The following is a 26573-nucleotide window of genomic DNA, read 5'->3' on the forward strand; positions in this document are numbered from 1 at the left end:
ACGCCGCCAGGGACTCATATCCTGCAGTGCCAGACGTGTCCCCCTGCCTAAGCCAGTACATGTCCAGGCCCGTCTGAAGTTTGCTAGAGTGCATTTGGATGATCCAGAAGAGGATTGTGAGAATGTCATATGGTCAGATGAAACCAAAATAGAACTTTTTGGTAAAAACTCAACTCGTCATGTTTGGAGGACAAAGAATGCTGAGTTGCATCCAAAGAACACCATACCTACTGTGAAGCATGGGGGTGGAAACATCATGCTTTGGGGCTGTTTTTCTGCAAAGGGACCAGGACGACTGATCCGTGTAAAGGAAAGAATGAATGGGGCCATGTATCGTGAGATTTTGAGTGAAAACCTCCTTCCATCAGCAAGGGCATTGAAGATGAAACGTGGCTGGGTCTTTCAGCATGACAATGATCCCAAACACATTGCCCGGGCAACGAAGGTGTGGCTTCGTAAGAAGCATTTCAAGGTCCTGGAGTGGCCTAGCCAGTCTCCAGATCTCAACCCCATAGAAAATCTTTGGAGGGAGTTGAAAGTCCGTGTTGCCCAGCGACAGCCCCAAAACATCACTGCTCTAGAGGAGATCAGCGTGAAGGAATGGGCCAAAATACCAGCAACAGCGTGTGAAAACCTTGTGAAGACTTACAGAAAATGTTTGACCTGTGTCATTGCCAACAAAGGGTATATAACAAAGTATTGAGAAACTTTTGTTATTGACCAAATACTTATTTTCCACCATAATTTGCAAATAAATTCATAAAAAATCCTACAATGTAATTTTCTGGATTTTTTCCCCTCATTTTGTCTGTCATAGTTGACGTGTACCTATGATGAAAATTACAGGCCTCTCTCATCTTTTTAAGTGGGAGAACTTGCACAATTGGTGGCTGACTAAATACTTTTTTCCCCCACTGTACCTGTCCACAATTTTAACCAGTAATGTAACTTTTGGATTACTTTCCGTTAGTTTTGGATTACATTCCCCTTAAGACAAGACAAAAGGGATCCATAAAACACATTTGGTGTGTCATCATAGTGGTCTCTGACGTGTGCTCAGACCCACTCAGGTGGATCAAACATAATAAACGTGCGCCTTTTGTTTAATGCTGAATTGAATGTCATTGAGAAACCGGAAAGGTGTCAATGTATTTTTTTTTCGCAAACATCGTTTCTGAATTTAAAAGTAATACAAAAAGTAATGATCTAGTTTTTCAAAAGAATCTGTAATCTGATTACAATGTTTTTGCTGGTAACATAACTGACCACAGTTCTTTGTAGTCAGATTACATGTAACTGATTACGTGTAATCAGTCCCTCCTTCGCAGTTACAGTGAGATATGAAGATACAGTACATACAACCTGAATAGTATCCACAGAAAACCTGGCTATTGTTGGTGAGCACTTGTCAGCATTCATCGGGAGCCGATGCCAAACCAGGAAAATACAACATGCCTAATTGTACCATAAACATTACATTTGTCTTGCTTAATCCAGATCCATTTTTATTAAACAGAAGCAAATGTCTTGGAGTGGAGGGGCACCACTGCTTCTGACCTCCATGCTTTCCTGTGGGTGGAAATGCATCCTCCATCCTCTCTGCCTGTTGTTCTCCATCTTAGACTGAGGGAATAGGGTACTACAATCTGAGGTTCCACCAAAAGCAGATCCAGGATAATATTTATTGGCTCAGAAACACCATATCTAATGAATCCCTCCCCCTCATACCCTGCATTCATTATCACCATGATCATCAACACTTGACTCATCTGGCAGTGAACCGCTTACCACCCTGTCATCAACACATACACACACACACACACAACCGTCATCAACATCGCACAACAAATATTTACAGTACAGTATGTCCTCTCTTGGGTAAATCAGATCACCTTTCTAGATAAGATACCATATACACCAGTGACTGACCTTGAAAGCATCCCAGAAGGTCAAACAGAGATCTCTGTCAGAGTCTGTCTTCAGGGCTCAATTTAAAGGCAGGGCCTGGGTTTTTATTTGCTCGAAGTTACAGGAATAATCTGATGGCAGGGAGGGGGCTGAGTGTCGTGTGGCCAACTGCATATTAAATGTGCTCATTTCATGGCCTGTCAGCCCTGGCCTGATTTGTGATGCACAAAAAACACACACAGTCTCATTTACTCACACTCACTCACATTACTGTACACATTCACTCATGCATGCTAACACACTAACGCACACACTCAATCACGAACAAATGCATGCGATCAGGCACGCATGCACACACAAACACACACCCCCGCAGGCAGGCATGTGAGCACACACACACACATGCAAGCACGCACACCACACACACTGCCAGTCAAGCCTGCTATCATTTGAACTCCTCCCCCTGTGGTGAGTCCTTAAGACATCTCCATCACTGCTGTCAGAAGATATGAATACTGCAAAATAACTAAGGGAAACAAAACATGCGCACGCACAAAAACCAATTGGTATCCGTGTTGTCGATGTAGAAAAAGGTGAAGACTGACTTTGGGTTTTGTTACAGTACCACAAGTGTATACTGGCAGAGATCTGACAAGCGAATCCAGCTGGCTGAATTGGCAGTACTACTGCTGAATGAGGAGACAGGTGGTAGATAGAGGCCTATGGTAACAAACGCTGAGGTTCACACACTTGGAAAGCTCTTTTTGCTTTTAAGATATGTCGATGTCCACGAGGTACAGGAATTAGACCAAAGCAATATACTCTCGCATAGACATGTTTAATGCAGGATGATTTAAGAAGGAAATACCAAGGATGTTAGGTGTTTTTAGTGAAACTGTTACAAAGCTCATTGATCCATAGATAACATAGCATCTTGCTTCATCTGACATATTCTTGAAGTCTCATGGGGGCTCATTTTGCTACTGGTCAGTCTTTGCCTTCCAAAATCAGAAATATTCCTTTTATGTATGTACATCTAAAAATGCTCTCTTTTCAGAAATTCTAACATCTTTCTTATTCAAACATTTCTTTCTAAAATCAGGTCCCTTGTTGAATTCAGATCACAATTCAATCACAGTTGACATTAAGTCCTGGTATCCCATAGCTGTTAGTGCATTTGTGTGTCAAATATAACAAAATATATGGCCAGTCCGCATACTTTAAGAAAGATCAGAACAAAAGTACAAGCAAACAGAAAAATGCACCAAAAACAAATAACATTTCTAAACTCAGATACTGAGCATTAACATTAAGAGGTCTTTCCAATACATTTTCATTACATATATATTTATTTGCTCTTAAATATTTTAAATCTTATATAAAATAATTAATCAGAACCAATTCTATGTACATAGACAAGAGTGCACAAGATGAATGGATGGTGTGGCATGCCAAGGTGGTTTTGGCCAGGCAGGAGTTGCTGTATTCTTGTAGGTAGTGATTTGTTTCTCTATTAACCTGGTCAGTTCTCTCACTCGGGAATGACTTGTTTCCATACCGAACATAACTCGGTGGCCCTAAGGGGAAAATTTGATTTTTTAAAATTACTTTGCCACATAAAGGCTCTACAACATCAATCTGACGTCTGCATTGGCTGTGCAGCATTTATGGTGATATGGCCTCTGCAGAAGTCAGGGCATTCATACTCCTGCGCTTCGCAAAGCAGAGCTGTTGTGAAGGACCTTGTCAAGGAAGTGAGTTTGTGTTTATACAGGACCTCCCGCCCTCACCTACCGTCAACCAATCATGTCAATGCGGAGCTATAGGGTGCCCTCCACATTGTTACATTTGAGAGGCGCACGGCGATGCGGAACAGAGTTCAATTTGGCCTCTGCGTGCCTCCAGAGGCTCCGCAATTGCGTCACACCATCCATAAAGCGCCTCTGACCACATTTTCGAATCAAGCATAAATTGGCTCTTAGGGCCACCGTACATAATACCAGCTGTATAAGGTTAAATATTCAACACTGAATCTCTGCCCTGTCCTCTGTCCCTCAACAGAACATGGTTTCAGGAGCATCCATAATAATGGCATAATGATACTAAAATTGTGTAAAAATATAATTGTTTGTTTCACGTCATGTTATAGCGAACGTAGCTTGATCTGCTCCATAGACAAAAGTGATGGCGTTTTCAAGAAATGTGCATTGATATACAAAGCAAAACACACAGCACATAGCTATATACAAGGCTTGCATGCTCTGTTTCCTATAAATAAATAAAATAGTGTTTAAGCATTGATTTTGGACATGACCCATTGAATGAACCTCCAACCATTTTGTGACGCCTTGCCAGAGATGGAAAATGTTGGCTTGGGTTTTACTGTATATCAAATGGGACAAGAGGAAATGGTTGAGCCTGGAACTGCTGCTGCTTGGTCATGGCATGTCATAACATGAATGTCACTATTGCTCCAACACCACAAATATACACAATGACAATGTGATTGTTGTTATTGTTGTACACTTCGCTCTAAAAACAACAACAGTAAGACATCATACAGACAAGAACATTCAATATCAACCTGTAACAGAATACTCAATGTGGTTTCGGTTTTTCTTTTCGGTTGTTTTTTTTAATTTTCACAACGTATCGGCATCCACAGAAATCTGACAAGAGCAGACATCTTTGTATATTACTAAGAAATCTCTAACTGATATTCACAGTATATTATAGTAAGTATGCTTGTTCAAAATGGCGAAAATACCAATGACTCTAAATTGCTGGTTGTTTAAAACACTGGTACTGAGCTTATTGAAGTACTGCAGGTACACAAATCAGAGAGTAGTCGGTGGATTTAGTGACTCACAAAAGAGAACGCAATCTCATTTGCTTTGAGCGAGAATATACACAAGTGTTCGGTTCACACACATCCACACACACATCCATATTCTCTATCTTCGATAGATCTGTAATAATAATAACATACTATAGTGGTAAAAATACCTTCAACAAAAGGTACTATATCTTGTGGCGTGTGACTCACATTCCTCTATGAAGGAGAAAAATCAGTTCTGCTGTGTATTGTATGGCTGGTCATTGGGGAGCTTATATGACAATGTCAGATCATCTGTACAGTGAAATGGAACACATTCAAACAAAAAAAGAATACAAGTAAAAGTCGTGATGTTAGATTTTTGTTGTTGTTGTTGTTGTAGTTCCTAGAAAGGAAAGGAGGAGTGAGTTGAGGATTGGAGGGAGGGAGGGAGGGAGGCTGGTATGGGAATGATTGCCTATATCTTTACACTACACAGTAGTTTCATTTCTCCAGGGTCCAGTGCGTATATTCCCTGTGCTGTCTGATGCGTACAGGAAACCCTCGTGCAGGCCGCCTTTAAGGATGCCATTCTGATTGGGCGGTGGGTTCTGGGGGTAGGACTGTCTACGTGGGTGCATCTCCAGCTGGTGATGAGGCACGATCAGGTCCTCCTCATTGGCTATTTTGCCACAGCCGCACAGAAAGGTACCCGTGTCACCTGCCTCCACCTGGCACAGAGTGGGGAACAGGTCCGCCTTAGCACAGCAAGGCACGTGCCGGTGGCAGGGGGCGTGGCATGCCAGCGCCGCCTCGTGAGCCGTCGCAGCTTGGCACGTGTGGTGGCCTACTTCGTGGGGGGCAGCAGCCAGGTGGCAGATGTGTCCGTGGCGCTCGTGCGTGCTGTGAGGGCTGTCTGTGTGGGAGCTGTGGATAGAGCCTCCGTCTACACTGGAGGGGATGTGGTAGGCGTACTCCCTCTCTCCCACCCCTCCTCCCCCTCCTGTGCCAGCCTGCCGGTGACGGCTGAAGTGGCGAGGCTTAGTCCTAGTGCTGCCCTTCAGGCATCGATGCAGGTGGATGTCTGGCCGGTAGCCCTCGGGGTCGGCGTGTAGCAGCACGTGTGCGGGAGGCTCCTCCTCCATCAGCTGCTGGCAGCAGGGCACCACAGGGGGCAGGCACGTCACATGGTTCTGCGATGACGCCAGGCTGCCATGCTTACAGTGACCCAAGGTGCCACTGTGGGTGTGTCCTCCTAACAGGGCCTTACCCGGGCAAGGCGAATCCAGGTGGCAGTGCCCATGCCCGTGCCCATGCCCTAAGGCATCCCCATTGACATTAATCTTTGGACGAGTGTGGCCGTGACCATGGCCGTGGCAACCATGGTGGGCGCGTCTCCCGGGGCAACAGGCGCACCAGCAGTGCCACACGTCGTCCCGCTTGGCACAGTGGTGGATGAGCACGAAGAGGCCCAGCGTGACGGAGAAGGCACCATACAGGCAGCTGAAGATCATGTCCAGAAAGTGGCCCTGTGACACAGCCAGCGCCCCGAAGGCCCACGTGGCCACGAACAAGAAGAGGGTGAAGGCTGCCGTCCTCAGCTGGGCCTTGAACGAATGCTCGTTGGCCAGCATAGAGGGGTTGATGGCAGTGGACGAGTGGCAGCCCGCAGGGCAGTGCCCTCCATTGGGCGGTGGTGGCAGGGCTCCGGGCTCCCCTTCCCCTCCCTGATGGCAATGCCCACCCACGTCGGTGACGGATGCCAGCCTCTGCTGCTCCTCAGTCAGGGCTTTCAGCTCGTACTTTCTCTCGGGGTGGCGCCTCAGCTGAATGAAGGTACACAGGAAGTAGATGCAGGTGACCAGGACGATGAACGCCACGGGGCCGTAGAAGGCTCCAAGGCTGGGCTCCCATGCCATCCAGCAGCTGCAACACACACACATGCACACACACACGCACGCACGCACGCACACACACACACACACACACACACAGTAGGCTACATTAGTATTACAGTATGAGGGTGTGTTTCCTTAATAAACACTGAAAAACACACACAGAGAAGAGACATAGGCCTCTTGAAGTGATACATTACCTTGGGGGTGGGGGGTGAGCAACATACACTGAAGTGTGACTCATATCATCAGATCTATCTGCATCTCATTTTGGAGTGTTACAGTTTTTTTTAGATTGCTAACAAGCATTGTTCAATACTGCGGATACATGTGCAAAACTCTAAATACAGTTATCACAACAACACTCTGTGGTAACCTGTGGATCATTTGTCATTGCTTTGATAAAAAATGCATTCAATGACATCTTTCAAATTACAAAAATACTTGTCTCACAAAAACACATTTACCAACAAAACTCTATGTATCTACAGACCATTTTGCAAATGTTAAGATACCCTTATCAAAACTGTTAAACTCAAGTTCAAAAGTTACTGAAAATTGAATTCGACTGTAATTTTTTACATTGCTACAGTAAAAGCAAAATAGAAATTCTAAAATAAAATAACTGAATTTTACTGTAGAGTAGTAAATCGAGCAAAAGCTCTCCATTTGTGTGTAATTTTATTTCTGTTTTAGGACCCAACGGTTACCAAATGGAGGGGGGAGAGGTAGGATTTTCTCTGTTCAGCAGGAAGCTGTAATTGTTGACACGGTCATTAGCAACAATGCCATAAAACTCAGAGAAATTCAAGAGAGAGTGTTGGCAGACAATAATACATTTCAAAATGTTGAAAGTGTAAGCACGACAACCATTGCTAGAATCTTGACAAAGCATTATATCAACATGAAGCAGGTGTAAACTGTTCCCTTTGAGAGGAACTCTGATCGTGTCAACGAATTCCGGTACCAATATGTCCAGGTAAGATGTCTATATCCTGTAATACAGTACTGTTTTTACTGTAAACAAAACCCACCAGAGCACTGCACACTCAGCAGTGATTTCAGTTACAGTATACTGTAATGTAAACTACTGTTATAGAATAACTGTTATGTTGCCCTGTGGATTTACAATATTTTAGAGTGCCATGGAGCTTGAAGCCAGGCCAACACCCCACATGTTCATCTTTGTGGATGAGGCTGGTTTTAACATGGCCAAAACACGCCGACGTGGAAGGAATGTGATTGGGAAAAGAGCAACAGTGAATGTCCCAGGCCAGAGGGGTGCCAGCATCACAATGTGTGCCGCAATATCCTCTGAAGGATTGCTGTTACATAAACCACTAATTGGGCCATACAACACAGAGCGCCTCATTTCATTCATGGATGACCTCTATGGAAGGCTTTTGCCAGGTGAAGACAGAGGGCAAGTCAGAAGAAATATGGAAACCTGGGTGATTGTATGGGACAATGTGGCATTTCACCACTCCCATACAGTCACAGAGTGGTTTGCAGCCCATCCCGGGATGGTATCACTTTTCCTCCCCCCTTACTCTCCCTTCCTCAACCCCATAGAATAATTATTTTCCTCATGGAGGTGGAAAGTTTATGACTATCATCCACATGATCAAATGTCACTCTTGGATGCAATGAATGCAGGATGCCTGGATATCTCTGCAGAAGATTGCCAGGGATGGATCAGGCATGCAAAGAGATTCTTTCCCAGGTGTATTGCGCGAGAGGCCATACGGTGTGATGTGGATGAGAACTTGTGGCCCAATGTAGCAGACAGGGTTGACTAGAACAGTTTAAAACTGTGACCTTGAGAATAGGAGACTGCTGGGTGACTTACTAGGGTGCCGTCTCCCCACTGCCATAGTTCTCAATATTGACGGCTGCTGTGATTCCACAGATGATGAAGGGCACTCCGCCACTGACTAAATAAAACCTGAGGGGAGAGCGAAAGAGAGAAAGAGAGATTATAAAATGTGTGACATAAAAATAAACTTTACAACACCAATATCCTCTATTTTCTGGGCTGTACTTTAGTAATCAATAGTATTGAGTGAGAGAGAGAGATAAGAGAGAGAGAGAGAGTCAGAGAGAGAGAATGAGAGCGAGAGACAAAAAGAAGAGGAAAAAGAAAGGGAGTGAGACCTGAGGATGTGCTTCTCTCTGTGTGCTGGCCTGGGTTGTAGACTGGAGATAGAGAGAAAGGGAGATAGAGAGAAAAGGAGGGGAGAGAAAAGGAGAGAAAGAGAAAAGGAGGGAGAGAAAATGAGAGACAGCGTGAGAGAAAGGTCAAATGGACCTCCTCCTCTCCTCTTTTTTCCTCTGTGCAGCATAAAAAATCTCTACCGCTCTTCAACATGAAAACAGCTCTGAGGCACAGTATAAGTAGGCAAACAGCTTCATTTGTGCTGGAGCATCTTCACACAGCTTGGTGCATCCACTTCTTCTCAAATAGGAGATGTCTCTATTATAGAGTTCTCATTCTTAGCCCGAACCCGACGCGGCCCGGTCTTATACCGGGCCGAGCCTCAAATTCAGTGAATTGATTCTGTGCGGGCGGGTTTTGGGCTTGCTGTGCTGCGTTAAGAAATAAAAACTGTGCGTGTCTGCGCACCTTTTAGCCTAATACAGCGCTCTCTCAGCCGCAGCAGCTGCAGAAACTAGCACCGCCAGGATTCTAATATTGGCTGGGCCAGAGAAATTTGTGTCCATGATTAAACTTAGTTTTTTGATGATTGAAATGTTTCAAATTGCGATACAAATAGGCTGGAGTGCCCTCGGGAGATTGATGATCCACAAGACTATGACAGGCAGCGCATCTCAGTATCAGGAGAAGTCCATATTCCAATAGCATCTTAACGCAGATACATCCTAACAAAATACAGCCTATGACTGCCCTGCTAATGTGCCTTGCTGGACCTTGCAACTATTGAAAGTACACCTATAACTGATCCAAATATTTCCTAGTCAAATATGCATTCAAAACACGGGCTTTTAAGCGATTATTCAAATGTATGTTTGGCAGAAAATCTAGTTATTTATTTATTGTTTAATTATTCAAGGCTCCTTTGTTATTTAATTATTTGTTTATGCTTGATCGTATTTAAAGGCATGGATGACTTTGTAATGACATGAATGAATGATTTATTTGTTATATTGAAGTAGGTTACATTAAGACATAAAACAGGATTGGCTCTCACAGCTCAGTGATGGATAGATTATATAAGGCTACTATGTGAGTCAATAGATAAATAATACTCTTGATTTAGGCAACATTATTGCATGCTAAATGTTTCTGATCAGTGATAGATGAGCAAACGAATAAATGAGCCACCACTTCCACTTCCACTTGTCCAGCCAGAGATCAATTAACCAAATATACAGACAGAGATTCAGTGAAACAAAATCACATTGATTAATTATCACAGACTTTTGGTCGGGAGTAGGACAGGCTATTATGCGAGTGAAGAGCAAAATCCACTTGTTAAGCTACATAACATCCTGGCAAAAGTTTCTGATCAGCTAATATATGAGCAAACTACACTGAACAAAAATGTAAACGCAACATGCAACAATTTAAAAGATTATACTGATTTACAGTTCATAAGGATATCAGTCAATTTAAATACATAAATTAGGCCCTAATCTATGGATTTCACATGACTGGGAATACAGATATGCATCTGTTGGTCACAGATACCTTTAAAAAAAAGTAGGGGTGTGGATCAGAAACCCAGTCACTATCTGGTGTGACCACCATTTGCCTCATTCAGCGCGACACATCTCCTTCGCATAGAGTTGATCAGGCTGTTGATTGAGGCTTGTGGAATGTTGTCCCACTCCTCTTCAATGGCTGTGTGAAGTTGCTGGATATTGGCAAGAACTGGAACACACTGTCGTATACGTTGATACAGAGCATCCCAAACATGCTCAATGGATGACATGTCTGGTGAGTATGCAGGCCATGGAAGAACTGGGACATTTTCAGCTGCCAGGAATTGTGTTACAATCCTTGCGACATGCGGCCGTGCATTATCATGCTGAAACATGAGGTGATGGCGGCGGATGAATGGCACGACAATGGGCCTCAGGATCTCGTCACGGTATCTCTGTGCATTCAAATTGCCATCGATAAAATGCAATTGTGTTCATTGTCCATAGCTTATGCCTGCCCATACCATAACCCCACCGCCACAATGGGGCACTCTGTTCACAACGTTGACATCAGCAAACTGCTCGCCCACACGACGCCATACACGTGATCTACGGTTGTGTGGTCGGTTGGACGTACTACCAAATTCTCAAAAACGATGTTGGAGGCTGCTTATGGTAGAGAAATTCTCTGGCAACAGCTCTGGTGGACATTCCTGCAGTCAGCATGCAAATTGCATGCTCCCTCAAAACTTGAGCCATCTGTGGCATTGTGTTGTGTGACAAAACATTTTAGAGTGGCCTTTTATTGTCCCCAGCACAAGGTGCACCTGTGTAATGATCATGCTGTTTAATCAGCTTCTTGATATGCCACACCTGTCAGGTGGATGGATTATATTGGCAAAGGAGAAATGCTCACCAACAGGAATGTAAACAAATTTGTGCACAACATTTTAGAGAAATACGCTTTTTGTGCATATGGAACATTTCTGTGAACTTTTATTTCAGCTCATGAAACATGGGACCAACACTTGACATGTTTTGTTTATATTTTTGTTCAGTGTTTAATAAATATGATCGTGAGCACTCACCTCAACTTAGCTACAATTTTCCCAGCCTAATAGTTACCAAATATCCAAACATAAATCTGAAATTGATTGATTTATCAAGACGCATCTCCCATGCTTGTCTCAAAGCAGCGCAATGGCGCTATCTCAATCAAAACAGTGCTGAAATGACCATCTAGGTGACCACACACGACTATTGCTTTCAATTAGTATAACGGTTGGATAAGACTTCGGGAGTTTCATTATAAGAAAGAATTTCATACATGCTTTCAATTGCATTAGCCTTCTTTATTCCCATATTTTCGTCATTCAGTTGATGATAACTAAGGTACATTTTCCTCTCTCTGTACTTTCTCTCAGCCCAATGGCTGTTTCCTCGTCTCCTCACTCCGCCGCATTGTTCTCAACACCAGTTTAAATCAATATACAGTTTTCTAGAACTCAGGCTTGTTTTTGGGGTTCATTTAATTTCTGTGATGTTGGACCGGGCCTGGGCTTCAGCTCACCAGGCTTGGGTCCGACCGGGCTCGGATTTTCAGGCCCGATGAGAACTGTACTCTATTACTGCTTGAGATATTTTTCCTTTCACTGCTTCAGCTCTGGATAAAACACAATGGCAGGAACATGTAGTCCTCATCCTCTTTCCCTCTGTCTGTCTTGCTCTCTCTCCATCTCTACCCTTTACCCCACCCCTTCTTTCCCCACCTCCCTCCCTCTCTCCTTACACTGCACCCATCCCAAAATTCAATTACAATTAATATATGTGTGTGTGTGGGCAGGTGGAAGTGGGGGCATTACCGGGGCTGTCAGTGTCTGGGTGGAGTGATTCCCTCAGGACACTTCTCCAACAGAAAGTAATTTACACACATGTCAAGGAGATAAGCATAAAGACGAGAGGACTAGTGGATGTTAAAGCCTAGTGCTTTATGATCCCTATTCCCCTCTCTATCTAGAACCCAGCCAGGCTAACCATGCCGGTACACAGAGGAATACATTCCCATGTAGGTTTCACTCTCTCTCACATACACGCGAAAGCACTCACTCACTCTGTAAAACTGCCACATCCGTCTGTGATATTAAAACAACAAAGAAGTTACTAGAAACAACAAACAAACACCCCCAAAAAATTGACCATGTTGGGCGACGCTCCTCACCTCCGCATTCTCAACAAAACAAAAACAATAATGGCCGTGGGGCAGACAGTGGTTCTGTTTTCCCTACTGCGGACTAACAAAATGGCAGACAGTGCAGACGGCGGGCACTTTTGAGTTAAGTTTTGGGGAGCAGCAGCAATCATCAACTGATATAAATAGACAGCCAAAGCCCCCGGAGCGAGAAGTGCCTCCTCTCCTCTGACTATGTACTGTCCTGTCTCTCTTTGTCTGGCCCTGGATATACTACGGGCAGTGGAGTACTCAGGCCTGTCCACATGTTGTGACATTTGCTGCTGATGGAGTAAACTGGTGCAAAAACGGGTGAATAAAACTGCATTGTGTGGTTGTTGTGCTGCTTACTGTAACTCGTTCTATTTTTGGGGGACAGAATACTGATGCATGCACTGTATACTGTAGGGTGTCCAATCAAAAACACATTTTGACCAATGGATAAAATAATGTTAATTGTCTAGATAATCCTAGATACAAGAAAACCAGTTGTCCAACCCTCATGTCTCTATCATAATCCGTTCAAAATTTATTGGAGTTTTTACCCTTGTAGGATGGCTGGAATTAGGGTGACTAAATCAATGGAGACCAGATTAAAAAAGGGGTCAAAACTGAGGAAAATCGCATCGCGTCAGCTAGGCTGGATTCTGTGCAAGAATTAAATAATTAATTCCCACGGGGGGCCAGTACGAAAAATGTAAGTCGCTCTGGATAAGAGCGTCTGCTAAATGAGTAAAATGTCAATTGGATCACAAAAAAAAAAAAAAGCAACTGGCTAGCTGACAGGCTCACTTTCCCGTTGAACTCGTCATCTTTCTTCTTGAATCCGCAGGACATAAAACAATACAGAGGTAAGATGGATATCAATTTTGAGACATGACATAGTATTTTCATATTTTAATGTACGCTTTTCATATTCATTCGAAATTCCTGTTATTTTTCTAAGATTTCTCACAAAAACAAGCGTATCTCTGTGAAATGTCAACGGAGTACTGAGCCTGTACCAAGCTTTTTATTTTCAAAGCCTTTTACATTTAATTCAGTTCGTGTAATGATAATTTTACTTTTTGCGACCCGCGGAAACAACTTTGAAGACTACGACCACAAAATGTAAAATCCTCAAAAGTTGTTACGAGAAACCTGCACCGCTATGTCAACTGAGCTTGGTGCTTATTATCGGATGTATTAGGTTACAGAATCCGACTTTTTGGATATAACGTTAATGATACAGTATGTTAGAGAACGACCCCACTGAACAATTCAGAAAATGAATAATCATATTTGTCTTGGTAAAATGTATTTTATAACATAAGGAAGTGACATTTCATCACCAAAGTGCGTTTTCACCCAATCTGGTGAAAGCGTGCACCACTAAAAGTACACGATACAGTTGAAGTCAGAAGTTTACATACACCTTAGCCAAATACATTTAAACTCAGTTTTTCACAATTCCTGACATTTAATCCTAGTAAAAATTCCCTGTCTTAGGTCAGTTAGGATCACCAATTTATTTTAAGAATGTGAAATGTCAAATAATAGTAGAGAAAATGATTTATTTCAGCTGTTATTTATTTCATCACATAAGTTCCCACAGGGGACCAGTATGAAAATGTATGCACTCACTAACTGTAAGTCGCTCTGGATAAGAGCGTCTGCTAAATGTAAAATGTAAAATGTAAGTTTACATACACTCAATTATTATTTGGTAGCATTGCCTTTAAATTGTTTAACTTGGGTCAAACGTTTCGGGTAGCCTTCCACAAGCTTCCCACAATAAGTTGGGGGAATTTTGGCCCATTCCTCCTGACAGAGCTGGTGTAACTGAGTCAGGTTTGTAGGCCTCCTTGCTCGCACACACTTTTTCAGTTCTGCCCACACATTTTCTAGAGGATTGAGGTCAGGGCTTTGTGATGGCCACTCCAATACCTTGACTTTGTTGTCCTTAAGCCATTTTGCCACAACTTTGGAAGTATGCTTGGGGTCGTTGTCCATTTGGAAGACTATTTGCGACCAAGCTTTAACTTCCTGACTGATGTCTTGAGATGTTGCTTCAATATATCCACATCATTTTCCTTCCTCATGATGCCATCTAATTTGTGAAGTGCACCAGTCCTTCCTGCAGCAAAGCACCCCCACAGCATGATGCTGCCACCCCCATGCTTCATGGTTGGGATGGTGTTCTTCGGCTTGGAAACCACCCCCTTTTTCCTCCAAACATAACGATGGTCATTATGGCCAAACAGTTCTATTTTTGTTTCATCAGACCAGAGGACATTTCTCCAAAAAGTACGATCTTTGTCCCCATGTGCAGTTGCAAACCATAGCCTGGCTTTTTTATGGCGGTTTTGGAGCAGTGGCTTCTTCCTTGCTGAGCGGCCTTTCATGTTATGTTGATATAGGACTCGTTTTACTGTGGATATAGATACTTTTCTGATGTTCTGGGATTGATTTGCACTTTTCACACCAAAGTACGTTCATCTCTAGGAGACAGAACGCATCTCCTTCCTGAGCGGTATGACGGCTGCGTGGTCCCATGGTGTTTATACTTGCGTACTATTGTTTGTACAGATGAACGTGGTACCTTCAGGCATTTGGAAATTGCTCCCAAGGATGAACCAGACTTTCTTTCTGAGGTCTTGGCTGATTTCTTTAGATTTTCCCATGATGTCAAGCAAAGAGGCACTGAGTTTGAAGGTATGCCTTGAAATACATCCCCCGGTACACCTCCAATTGACTCAAATTATGTCAATTAGCCTATCAGAAGCTTCTAAAGCCATAACATCATTTTCTGGAATTTTCCAAGCTGTTTAAAGGCACAGTCAATTTAGTGTATGTAAACTTCTGACCAACTGGAATTGTGATACAGTGAATTATAAGTGGAATAATCTGTCTGTAAACAATTGTTGGAAAAATTACTTGTGTCATTCACAAATTAGCTGTCCTAACCGACTTGCCAAATCTATAGTTTGTTAACAAGACATTTGTGGAGTGGTTGAAAAATGAGTTTTAATGACTCCAACCTAAGTGTATGTAAGCTTCCGACTTCAACTGTATATACAAAAGTATGTGGACACCCCTTCAAATTAGTGGATTCGGCTATTTCAGCCACACCCGTTGTTGACAGGTGTATAAAATCGAGCACACAGCCATGCAATCTCCATAGACAAACATTGACAGTAGAATGGCCTTACTGAAGAGTTCAGTGATTTTCAACGTGTCACCGCCATTTTTTATTTGTTTATTTAACCTTTATTTAACTAGGCAAGTCAATTAAGAACAAATTCTTATTTACAATGACGGCCTACACCGGTCAAACCCTCCCCTAACCAGGAGGATGCTGGGCCAATTGTGCGGCGCCCTATGGGACTTCCGATCAAGGCCGGATTTGATACAGCCCGGAATCGAACCAGGGTCTGTAGTAACGCCTCTAGCACTGAGATGCAGTGCCTTAGACCACTGCGCCACTCATAGGAAGCCACCTTTCCAAGAAGTCAGTTCGTCAAAAAATGTCTGCCCTGCTAGAGTTGCCCCAGTGAAATGTAAGTGCTGTTATTGTGAAGTGGAAACGTCTAGGAGCAACAATGGCTCAGCCGCGAAGTGGTAGGCCACACAAGCTCACAGAATGGGACCACCGAGTGCTGAAACGAGTAGTGCGTAAAAATACATTTGAATATTTGTAGCTACTTTTTAAGTTAAAACCTGCAGTCAACTTGTGCAATAAGTTATGAGATAAAGCAGATCGAGTTCTTCATTTCACCTGTCACATTATTTTACATGATGAAGCTTCCTGTAGTTCCCCAGAACAGCTGAGCCAGTCCCATGTTTGTTTCTAAATAGCACAATGGGAGAAAGCGGGATCCATAGCGTTCTATATCTATCGGCGAGTCTCTGTTGTGCGGCGCAAATGAGGTGAAGATTTGCACTAAATGTATGCCATCAGATATCTTATAACGGCTTTCTGCCAGAAGTCAAAGAGCTCTGGATGAGTTATCTGTATAGCTGCCATTTTTTCCCTGTGCTTCCTACTAGCATTATTTTTCTCCTCCGTTCTCCCCTCTGCTGCCCTTCCTTCAGAAAGGCATGCATCACAACTTTGTTCATTTTCACAATTCCTCTTGTTCACTTTCGCTCGTAAAATGTCCACACTCACCGAAAATGACATTCGGTAGCTACTAGCTATGCTTGTATAACTTTATGAGCTGGATTTGCCTGTCTTTGCAATTAGTTTATGTTTGTTCTGGAGACAGCAGCCTCCAGAATATTCCATAAAGCCCCCTCCCTGTGCAGTGCAGGTGGTCGAGGATCTGCCTGTGTGGAGAGTGTGAAGAGAGGCTGAGGGTCCTTATCCATCAAGGTCTTTGCCCTCAATGACTTTCACTGGCATCCAGCTGCTATGGTTCATGGAGGAATGTACACTGAATACCGAATGTTTATATTACAGGCTACCTGTAATTACTATACTGTACTATACAATACCTCACAGGAGGGTGTAATCCACTTTTTATTCAAAATGTTCCATCCTTTTCCATTATGCTTCTACAAAGTAAGAATGATTCAAGAGGAAGGTTCCCAACACTAAACAGATGCACCAAGAACATCCAGGGAACTTAATGTGCTAGCTGGGAAGTTACTTCAGCACTTGCCATGTATTCTTTGTTTATGTTTATTAATTATTTTACAGCTATTGTGACTTTGAATATTCAAAAGTGCTCTTGAGCAAAGTGTCTTGAGTAAAGTGTCAGAGCCTGAGGTAACATATCTTAAACATACAATTACATTGAGATTCTATGGTAAACCTGGTGTTGGTGTGCTATCTGTCTGTCTGTCTCCATCACCACGTGTGTCAACCTCTCTTAGTCTAACAGGCTTTCCTGTGGGATTTGCTAAAATTGAGTTACACAGCATGGTTGCAAAAGCCAAAGCGCATACACAGCACCTTCCTCCAGCGAGCAAAGAGTGTCTGTCTCTCTCTGTCCCAAAGCTGATCCTCTTAAATGTGCCAAACACAGTGAGTAAGCAGAAATATAAATAAATAAATAAAAAGAACACCGGAAGCAATGTTAAACCTGATGTGGTGCAGCTAACCGAATATGAATTAACCCTTTAAATTCGTGGAAATGGGCTTATATGGATAGGGCCCAACAGAAGAAATATAAAAAGCATATGCATGATCATGGTAGCAATTTAAAGATAACACTTTGGAGAATATCAGGAAATGATCAGACCAAAGGTGAGGACAGTTCACCTGACATAAGACTGAATCCAAACATTATACTGTTGATTTTATGTGTATTTTACATTTACTGTACTTTTCACAACATTTGTCAATAACAACATCTGAAAATACTTTGGATGCAATCAGTAACATAAGAAGAATATTCATGAAAATGTTGGGGTAGGTGCAATATACTGTATATATATATATTTTTTTTTTAATAGGTCTAACTGGGGTCTCCAAGTGGCCACACACCTTTCAAACTGTGCACAGCTCCCAAGTAATTTCAATGCACTTTAATGAGTCAAGGAAAGCACCTTCAACTATAAGGTTGCCGTTGAGGAACGGAAGCAAGCACACTTAGTTTTTTGTTTGGAACACAGCCCTGCGTCCCCACCATCACACAATTACGGTTGTTGTTTACGCAATCCACAAACGTTCAATTATAAATCACAATCTGGCAATCTCCCGAGTGGCGCAGTGGTCTAAGGCACTGCATCGCAGTGCTAGCTGTGCCACTAGAGATCCTGGTTCGAATCCAGGCTCTGTCGTAGCCGGCCGCGACCGGGAGACCCATGGGGCGGCGCACAATTGGCCCAGGGTAGGGGAGGGAATGGCCGGCAGGGATGTAGCTCAGTTGGTAGAGTATGGCGTTTGCAACGCCAGGGTTGTGGGTTTGATTCCCACGGGGGGCCAGTATGAAAAATAAAATAAAAGAATGTAACTGTAAGTCGCTCTGGATAAGAGCGTCTGCTAAATGACTAAAATGTAAGTGGACTTCTTTTGAAAGCTTATTCTATTGCTAACATTAGTAGCTGTTATAGAATATGATCTTACAGTGTTTGTCTGAAGTGCCTTCTGAAAGCCTAACAGATTGTAATTTCGGTGCACATAGAATGGGGTCATTAGTGCCTTCAAGTGCATGTTCCACGACTAAATTTCTTCACAATACGACATATATTCTCATTCTGTTCAGGACAACCCAGGGTAAGATGCATGTCATCCTGGTAACTATACACCAAACATAGCGATCATAAACATTGATACTGTAAATATATGGAAATGTGAAGTGCACATTTGGTTTGCTTGTAATAATAATAATAATAATAATAATATGCCATTAAGCAGACGCTTTTATCCAAAGCGACTTACAGTCATGCGTGCATACATTTTTGTGTATGGGTGGTTCCGGGGATCGAACCCACTACCCTGGCGTTACAAGCGCTGTGCTCTACCAGCTGAGCTACAGAGGACCACCCTCTGTATGATATCAAAGCGGTATTCATTATAATCCTCAACGTCTCACCTTTCACAGCACATCGACTCCTCTCGATTTACATCATTCCCCCCAATCAGACAACAAACCATTAGCAAACGTAGCCCAATTAGCGGGCTGGATAAGGGCATCTTTTTGTTACACATGGTACACACATTTAGAACAGCCGTCAGTTGAAACCCATACATCGCTGTAAAGCACTGTAAAAAAAATGGGACATAGGTCCCATTATGCCTTGGTGAAAACCAAACACTGCAATCCACATTAAAAACCTTATACCAACGGTCAAGCATGGTGGTGCTAGTGTGATGGTTTGGGGATGCTTTGCTGCCTCAGGAGCTGGATGACTTGCCTTAATAGAAGGAACCATTCATTCTGCTGTGTATCAGAGAATTATACAGGAGAATGTCAGGCCATCCGTCTGTGAGCTGAAGCTTAAGTGCAACTGGGTCATGCAGCAAGACAATGATCCAAAACACACAATCAAGTCTACATGAGAATGGCAACAAACTTGAAGTTTTGGAATGGCCTAGTCAAAGTCCCGACCTAATCCCAATTGAGATGTTGTGGCAGGACTTGAAACGAGCAGTTCATGCTTGAAAACCCACAAAGGTCGCTGAGTTAAAGCAGTTCTGCATGGAAGAGTGGGCCAAAATTCTTCCACAGCAACATGAGAGACTGATCAACAACTACAGGAAGCATTTGGTTGGAGTCATTGCAGCTAAAGGTGGCACAACCAGTTATTGAGTGTAAGGGGGGAAATTACTTTGTTGTGGTGTAATTTTTGTGTTATTTGTTCACTTTATCTAATATTAGGTTTTGGTTGAAGATCTGATAACATTCAGTATAAAAAATATGCAAAAGTAGAGAAAATTAGAAAGGGGGCAAATACTTTTTCACAGCACTGTATGCTGATGATTCAACTCTAAATGTGTCAGCAACCACAGCTAGTGAAATCACTGCAACCCTAAACAAAGACTTGCAGTCCATTTTAGAATTGGTGGCCAGTAATAAACTAGTCCTGAACATCTCTAAAACTAAGAGCATTGTATTTGGTACAAATCATTCCCTAAGTTCTAGACCTCAGCTGAATCTGGTAATGGATGGTGTGGCTGTTGAACAAGTTGAGGAGACTAAATTACTTGGTGTTAACTTGGATTGTAAAGTCATGGTCAAAACATATTGATTCAATGGTTGTAAAGATTGGGAGAGGTCTGTCCGAGATTTGTTTTACACCACAATCCACAAAGCAGAACAGATCAGCACGTAATCACTCTTCACTGTAATCAGAGGGCTAATATCGATGCTATGCATGCCAGTCTCTCTTGGCTAAAAGTAGAGGAGAGACTGACTGCATCACTACTTCTTTTAATAAGAAACATTGTGTTGAAAATTCAAAATTGTTTACATAGTCCACTTACACACATCTCTGACACACACACTTACCCCACCAGACATGCCACCAGGGGTCTTTTCAAAGTCCCCAAATCCAGAACAAATTCAAGAAAACATACAGTATTAATAGAGCCATGATTGCCTGGAACTCCCATCTCAGATTGCTCAAGTGAACAGCAAATCTGTAAAAAAAAAACAGATAAAGCAACACCTCACGGCACAACGTATCGCCCCTATTTGACTTACAGTGCCTTGCAAAAGTATTCATCCCCCTTGGTGTTTTTCCTATTTTGTTGCATTACAACCTCTAATTAAATAGATTTTTATTTGGATTTCATGTAATGGACATACACAAAATAGTCCAAATTGGTGAAGTAAAAAAAAAAAAAAAACTTGTTTCAAACAATTCTAAAAAATAAATAACGGAAAACTGGTGCGTGCATATGTATTCACCCCCTTTGCTATGAAGCCCCTATATAAGATCTGGTAAAACCAATTACTTTCAGAAGTCACATAATTAGTTAAATAAAGTCCACCTGTGTGCAATCTAAGTGTCACCTGATCTGTCACATGATCTCAGTATATATCCACACACCTGTTCTGAAAGGCCCCAGAGTCTGCAACACCACTAAGCAAGGGGCACCACCAAGCAAGCCGCACCACCAAGCAAGCGGCACCATGAAGGCCAAGGAGCTCTCCAAACAGGTCAGGGACATAGTTGTAGAGAAGTACAGATCAGGGTTGGGTTATAAAAAAATATGGCACCACAACAAACCTGCCAAGAGAGGGCTGCCCACCAAAACTCACAGACCAGGCAAGGAGGGCATTAATCAGACAGGCAACAATGATACCAAAGATAACCCTGAAGGAGCTGCAAAGCTCCACAGCAGAGATTGGAGTATCTGTCCATAGGACCACTTTAAGCTGTACACTTCACAGAGCTGGGCTTTACGGAAGAGTGGCCAGAAAAAAGCCATTGCTTAAAGGAAAAAAATCAGCAAACACGTTTGGTGTTCGCCAAAAGGCATGTGGGAGACTCCCCAAACATATGGAAGAAGTACTCTGGACAGATGAGACTAAAATTTAGCTTTTTGGCCATCAAGGAAAACGCTATGTCTGGCGCAAACCCAACACCTCTCATCACACCGAGAACACCATCCCCACAGTGAAGCATGGTGGTGGCAGCATCATGCTGTGGGGATGTTTTTCCATCGGCAGGGACTGGGAAACTGGTCAGAATTGAAGGAATGATGGATGGCGCTAAATACAGGGAAAGTATTGAGGGAAACCTGTTTCAGTCTTCCAGAGATTTGAGACTGGGACGGAGGTTCACCTTCCAGCAGGACAATGATCCTAAGCATACTGCTAAAGCAACACTCAAGTGGTTTAAGGGGAAACATTTAAATGTCTTGGAATGGCCTAGTCAAAGCCCAGACCTCAATCCAATTGAGAATCTGTGGTATGACTTAAAGATTGCTGTACACCAGCGGAACCCATCCAACTTGAAGGAGCTGGAGCAGTTTTGCCTTGAAAATGGGCAAAAATCCCAGTGGCTAGATGTGCCAATCTTATAGAGACATACCCCAAGAGACTTGCAGCTGTAAGTTCTGCAAAAGGTGGCTCTACAAAGTATTGAATTTGGGGGGGGGGGTGAATAGTTCTGCACACCCACGTTTTCAGTTTTTTTGTCTTATTTCTTGTTTGTTTCACAATAAAAAATATTTTGCATCTTCAAAGTGGTAGGCATGTTGTGTAAATCAAATGATACAACCCCCCAAAAAAATCCATATCTCTGGCCCTGTGCCGTCGCTGGGTCGCAGCTGCGAAAGGTTCAGCAGGCTCTTAGCACTTCATATCTGGCTTAAAGACTACTGCCACTCTGTTGGCATAAGTGTTATTGACAATCTCGACACTTTTTGGAAACAAAAGATGCTCTACAGAGATGATGGACTCCACCCAAACTATATAGAAGCCTGGACCCTCTCTTCATATTTCAAGGCTGCATTAATATATTGGGGTGTTGTCAGTTGTAATCTTGTACCCATTCGTTTGAACTCCACTCTTAGATCTGCTATTGTTAGCTCAAAAAAGAAACCCATTGTGGTCTGCTCACCCAGTACTATTAGTACAAATGTGAATTCCATAAACTTGAATACCCCCTTGGTTTTCAAATCACATAGAGGGCTTGGGCAACCAAAGCCCATATAGGTCAGTTTATAACATTCCATCATTGGTTACTCTGAGAGTTCCTCATACTGACATTGGCTGCGGCCTCAGGCCCTATGGTGTCAACCTTGGAAAAGTAATTCCAATTTCTACTCTCTACTCTATTACAAATAGGGATAGACCAAATGGTGCAGTTCTATGCAATCTTATTGCCATACCAACTATGTCAATATCAACCATCAGACAGGGCCTGCAACCGCCTATTGAACATAGCCTGTTTGAGTTGGAGACTCCATGTGACTTTAAAAATTGTAAAGGACTTGGGTTGATGCATCTGAACATTAGGAATTTACTTCCTAAACTGGATTACATCAAGACATGGGCTATGCAGATGAATCAGGACATTCTGGTATTGACTTAAATTTGGATCTCTGGGGACATTCTAGACTCTGATATTAATATTGAGGGTTATTATGTGTTCAGAGCTGACAGACAGGGTAGAGGTGGTGGAGTGGCCATTCTTATAGATATTTCTTTGTCTCTTTATTGAAATCCATTTCCCTTGCCCCAAAATTTGAGCTACTATCTTCAAATCAAATCAAATCAAATTTTATTGGTCACATGCGCCGAATACAACAGGTGCAGACATTACAGTGAAATGCTTACTTACAGCCCTTAACCAACAGTGCATTTATTTTAAACAAAAAAAGTAAGAATAAAACAACAACAAAAAAAGTGTTGAGAAAAAAAGAGCAGAAGTAAAATAAAGTGACAGTAGGGAGGCTATATATACAGGGGGGTACCGTTGCAGAGTCAATGTGCGGGGGCACCGGCTAGTTGAGGTAGTTGAGGTAATATGTACATGTGGGTAGAGTTAAAGTGAAAGTGAAAGTGAAAGAGTTAAAGTATCTTTAAGCCTTTGTCTGGGGAAAAATGTATCCATAACTGTTATAGTGGTCTACGGTCCTCCCTCAGCTAACCTTTATGCACTCGAGGAGTTAACTAGTTTGTTGTCTTCTTTTACTAAAATCAGACGTTATTATCCTGGGTGACCTAAATTATGATTGGGAAATGCAGGCTTCGGACGATCTAAAAGACATTTTGATCTAAACCTAACACAGCTGGTGACTGAGCCTACACGGGCCAACCCTAAAGATCCTTCAAGGTCAACTCTGATTGATCTTATTCTAACGAATACACAATACAAATATGTTTCTACTGATGTGTTCGCCCAATATATTAGTGACCATTGCCCAGTTGTTTGTGTTAGAGATGTGAGAATACAAAAATCTAAGCTTTGTGTCATCACAAAGAGAAACTTTAAAAACTTCAGTGAACAGGCTTTTTTACATGGTCTTTATTTTAGTGACCTTGATTGTATTTCAGCTATCCCTGAACCTGATTTAGCTTTCAAACTTTCTGCAGATGTCCTCAATAGTATTGAAGATAATCATGCTCCCTTCAAAAAACTAAGGGTTAAATGTATGTCGAATGCCTGGTACACTATGGAATTATAAGTAATTCATAAAAGAGATAATGCTTGAGTCAAGGCTAGGAACACAGGCTTAGACTGGCAAGCTTTAAGCAACTGAGGAATCATTGTGTAAAACAAACTAGAATGCCTTAATCTGATTATTATGTAACCAGTCTTTCGGATTGTAATGAGAACCCGGCTAAATTATGGAAAATTGTCAAATCCCTAAAGGGTTCTACTTCCTCCTCTCTGCCACAACAGAGCAAACCGGATGGACATCATGAAAATGATTGGAGAGGTTGAGGATGTTCAGGAGTAAAAACAAACAAAACAGAATTATTGTAAAATTGACTGTGTCCATAAAATGTATATAGTATGTATAAGCTGGAAGTAGAGGCCTAAGCGTTGTTGTTCACTAGATTACTCCAATTAGGGAAGGGGTGGTGGGGTTGGAAAGTAATAAAGGGAAATATATTTTAAAAAAGGATATGTATATATACAGTGGGGAGAACAAGTATTTGATACACTGCCGATTTTGCAGGTTTTCCTACTTACAAAGCATGTAGAGGTCTGTAAATCAAAAATCTAGAAAGTCACATTGTATGATTTTTAAGTAATTAATTTGCATTTTATTGCATGACATAAGTATTTGATATATCAGAAAAGCAGAACTTAATATTTGGTACAGAAACCTTTGTTTGCAATTACAGAGATCATACGTTTCCTGTAGGTCTTGACCAGGTTTGCACACACTGCAGCAGGGATTTTGGCCCACTCCTCCATACAGACCTTCTCCAGATCCTTCAGGTTTCGGGGCTGTCGCTGGGCAATACGGACTTTCAGCTCCCTCCAAAGATTTTCTATTGGGTTCAGGTCTGGAGAGTGGCTAGGCCACTCCAGGACCTTGAGATGCTTCTTACGGAGCCACTCCTTAGTTGCCCTGGCTGTGTGTTTCGGGTCGTTGTCATGCTGGAAGACCCAGCCACGACCCATCTTCAATACTCTTACTGAGGGAAGGAGGTCGTTGGCCAAGATCTCGCGATACATGGCCCCATCCATCCTCCCCTCAATACGGTGCAGTCGTCCTGTCCCCTTTGCAGAAAAGCATCCCCAAAGAATGATGTTTCCACCTCCATGCTTCACGGTTGGGATGGTGTTCTTGGGGTTGTACTCATCCTTCTTCTTCCTCCAAACACGGCGAGTGGAGTTTAGACCAAAAAGCTCTATTTTTGTCTCATCAGACCACATGACCTTCTCCCATTCCTCCTCTGGATCATCCAGATGGTCATTGGCAAACTTCAGACGGGCCTGGTCATGCGCTGGCTTGAGCAGGGGGACCTTGCGTGCGCTGCAGGATTTTAATCCATGACGGCGTAGTGTGTTACTAATGGTTTTCTTTGAGACTGTGGTCCCAGCTCTCTTCAGGTCATTGACCTGGTTCTGCCGTGTAGTTCTGGGCTGATCCCTCACCTTCCTCATGATTATTGATGCCCCACGAGGTGAGATTTTGTATGGAGCCCCAGACCGAGGGTGATTGACCGTCATCTTGAACTTCTTCCATTTTCTAATAATTGTGCCAACAGTTGTTGCCTTCTCACCAAGCTGCTTGCCTATTGTCCTGTAGCCCATCCCAGCCTTGTGCAGGTCTACAATTTTATCCCTGATGTCCTTACACAGCTCTCTGGTCTTGGCCATTGTGGAGAGGTTGGAGTCTGTTAGATTGAGTGTGTGGACAGGTGTCTTTTATACAGGTAACGAGTTCAAACAGGTGCAGTTAATACAGGTAATGAGTGGAGAACAGGAGGGCTTCTTAAAGAAAAACGAACAGGTCTGTGAGAGCCGGAATTCTTACTGGTTGGTAGGTGATCAAATACTTATGTCATGAAATAAAATGCAAATTAATTACTTAAAAATCATACAATGTGATTTTCTGGATTTTTGTTTTAGATTATGTCTCTCACAGTTGAAGTGTACCTATGATAAAAACTATAGACCACTACATGCTTTGTAAGTAGGAAAACCTGCAAAATCGGCAGTGTATCAAATACTTGTTCTCCCCACTGAATGTACAATCGTGGTCAAACGTTTTGAAAATGACAAGTATTGGTCTTCACAAAGTTCGCTGTTTCAGTGTTTTTAGATATTTTTGTCAGATGTTACTATGGTATACTGAAATATAATTACAAGCATTCCATAAGTGTCAAAGGATTTTATTGACAATTACATTAAGTTTATGCAACGAGTAAATATTTGCAGTGTTGACCCTTCTTTTTCAAGACCTCTGCAATCCGCCCTGGCATGCTGTCAATTAAATTCTGGGCCACATCCTGACTGATGGCAGCCCATTCTTACATAATCAATGCTTGGAGTTTGTCAGAATTTGTGGGTTTTTGTTTGTCCACCCGCCTCTTGAGGATTGACCACAAGTTCTCAATGGGATTAAGGTCTGGGGAGTTTCCTGGCCATGGACTCAAAATGTCTATGTTTTGTTCCCTGAGCCACTTAGTTATCACTTTTGCATTATGGCAAGGTGCTCCAT

At 42.5% G+C, this 26573-nt stretch overlaps 1 protein-coding gene across 3 annotated transcripts in view; it reads right to left on the bottom strand.

Moving 5' to 3' along the window:
- Nucleotides 1–3684: 3684 nt before the first annotated feature.
- The window catches only part of LOC121553489 (adhesion G protein-coupled receptor A1-like), a 73621-nt gene continuing 50732 nt past the window's right edge, over nt 3685–26573 (bottom strand). For 2 of the 3 annotated variants that reach the window (XM_045211526.1, XM_041866624.2), the window contains 3 exons: nt 8773–8814; nt 8468–8563; nt 3685–6649 (listed from right to left, as the gene is read on the bottom strand). In XM_045211526.1, the coding sequence (XP_045067461.1) occupies nt 5215–6649; nt 8468–8563; nt 8773–8814 (1573 nt within the window). In that variant the 3' untranslated portion in view covers nt 3685–5214. The remainder of the gene's footprint in view (nt 6650–8467; nt 8564–8772; nt 8815–26573) is intronic. The other variant, XM_045211527.1, reaches the window with a different exon arrangement.

The sequence above is a fragment of the Coregonus clupeaformis genome, chromosome 37, assembly GCF_020615455.1.
Source record: "Coregonus clupeaformis isolate EN_2021a chromosome 37, ASM2061545v1, whole genome shotgun sequence".
Classification (NCBI taxonomy): Eukaryota; Metazoa; Chordata; class Actinopteri; order Salmoniformes; family Salmonidae; genus Coregonus; species Coregonus clupeaformis.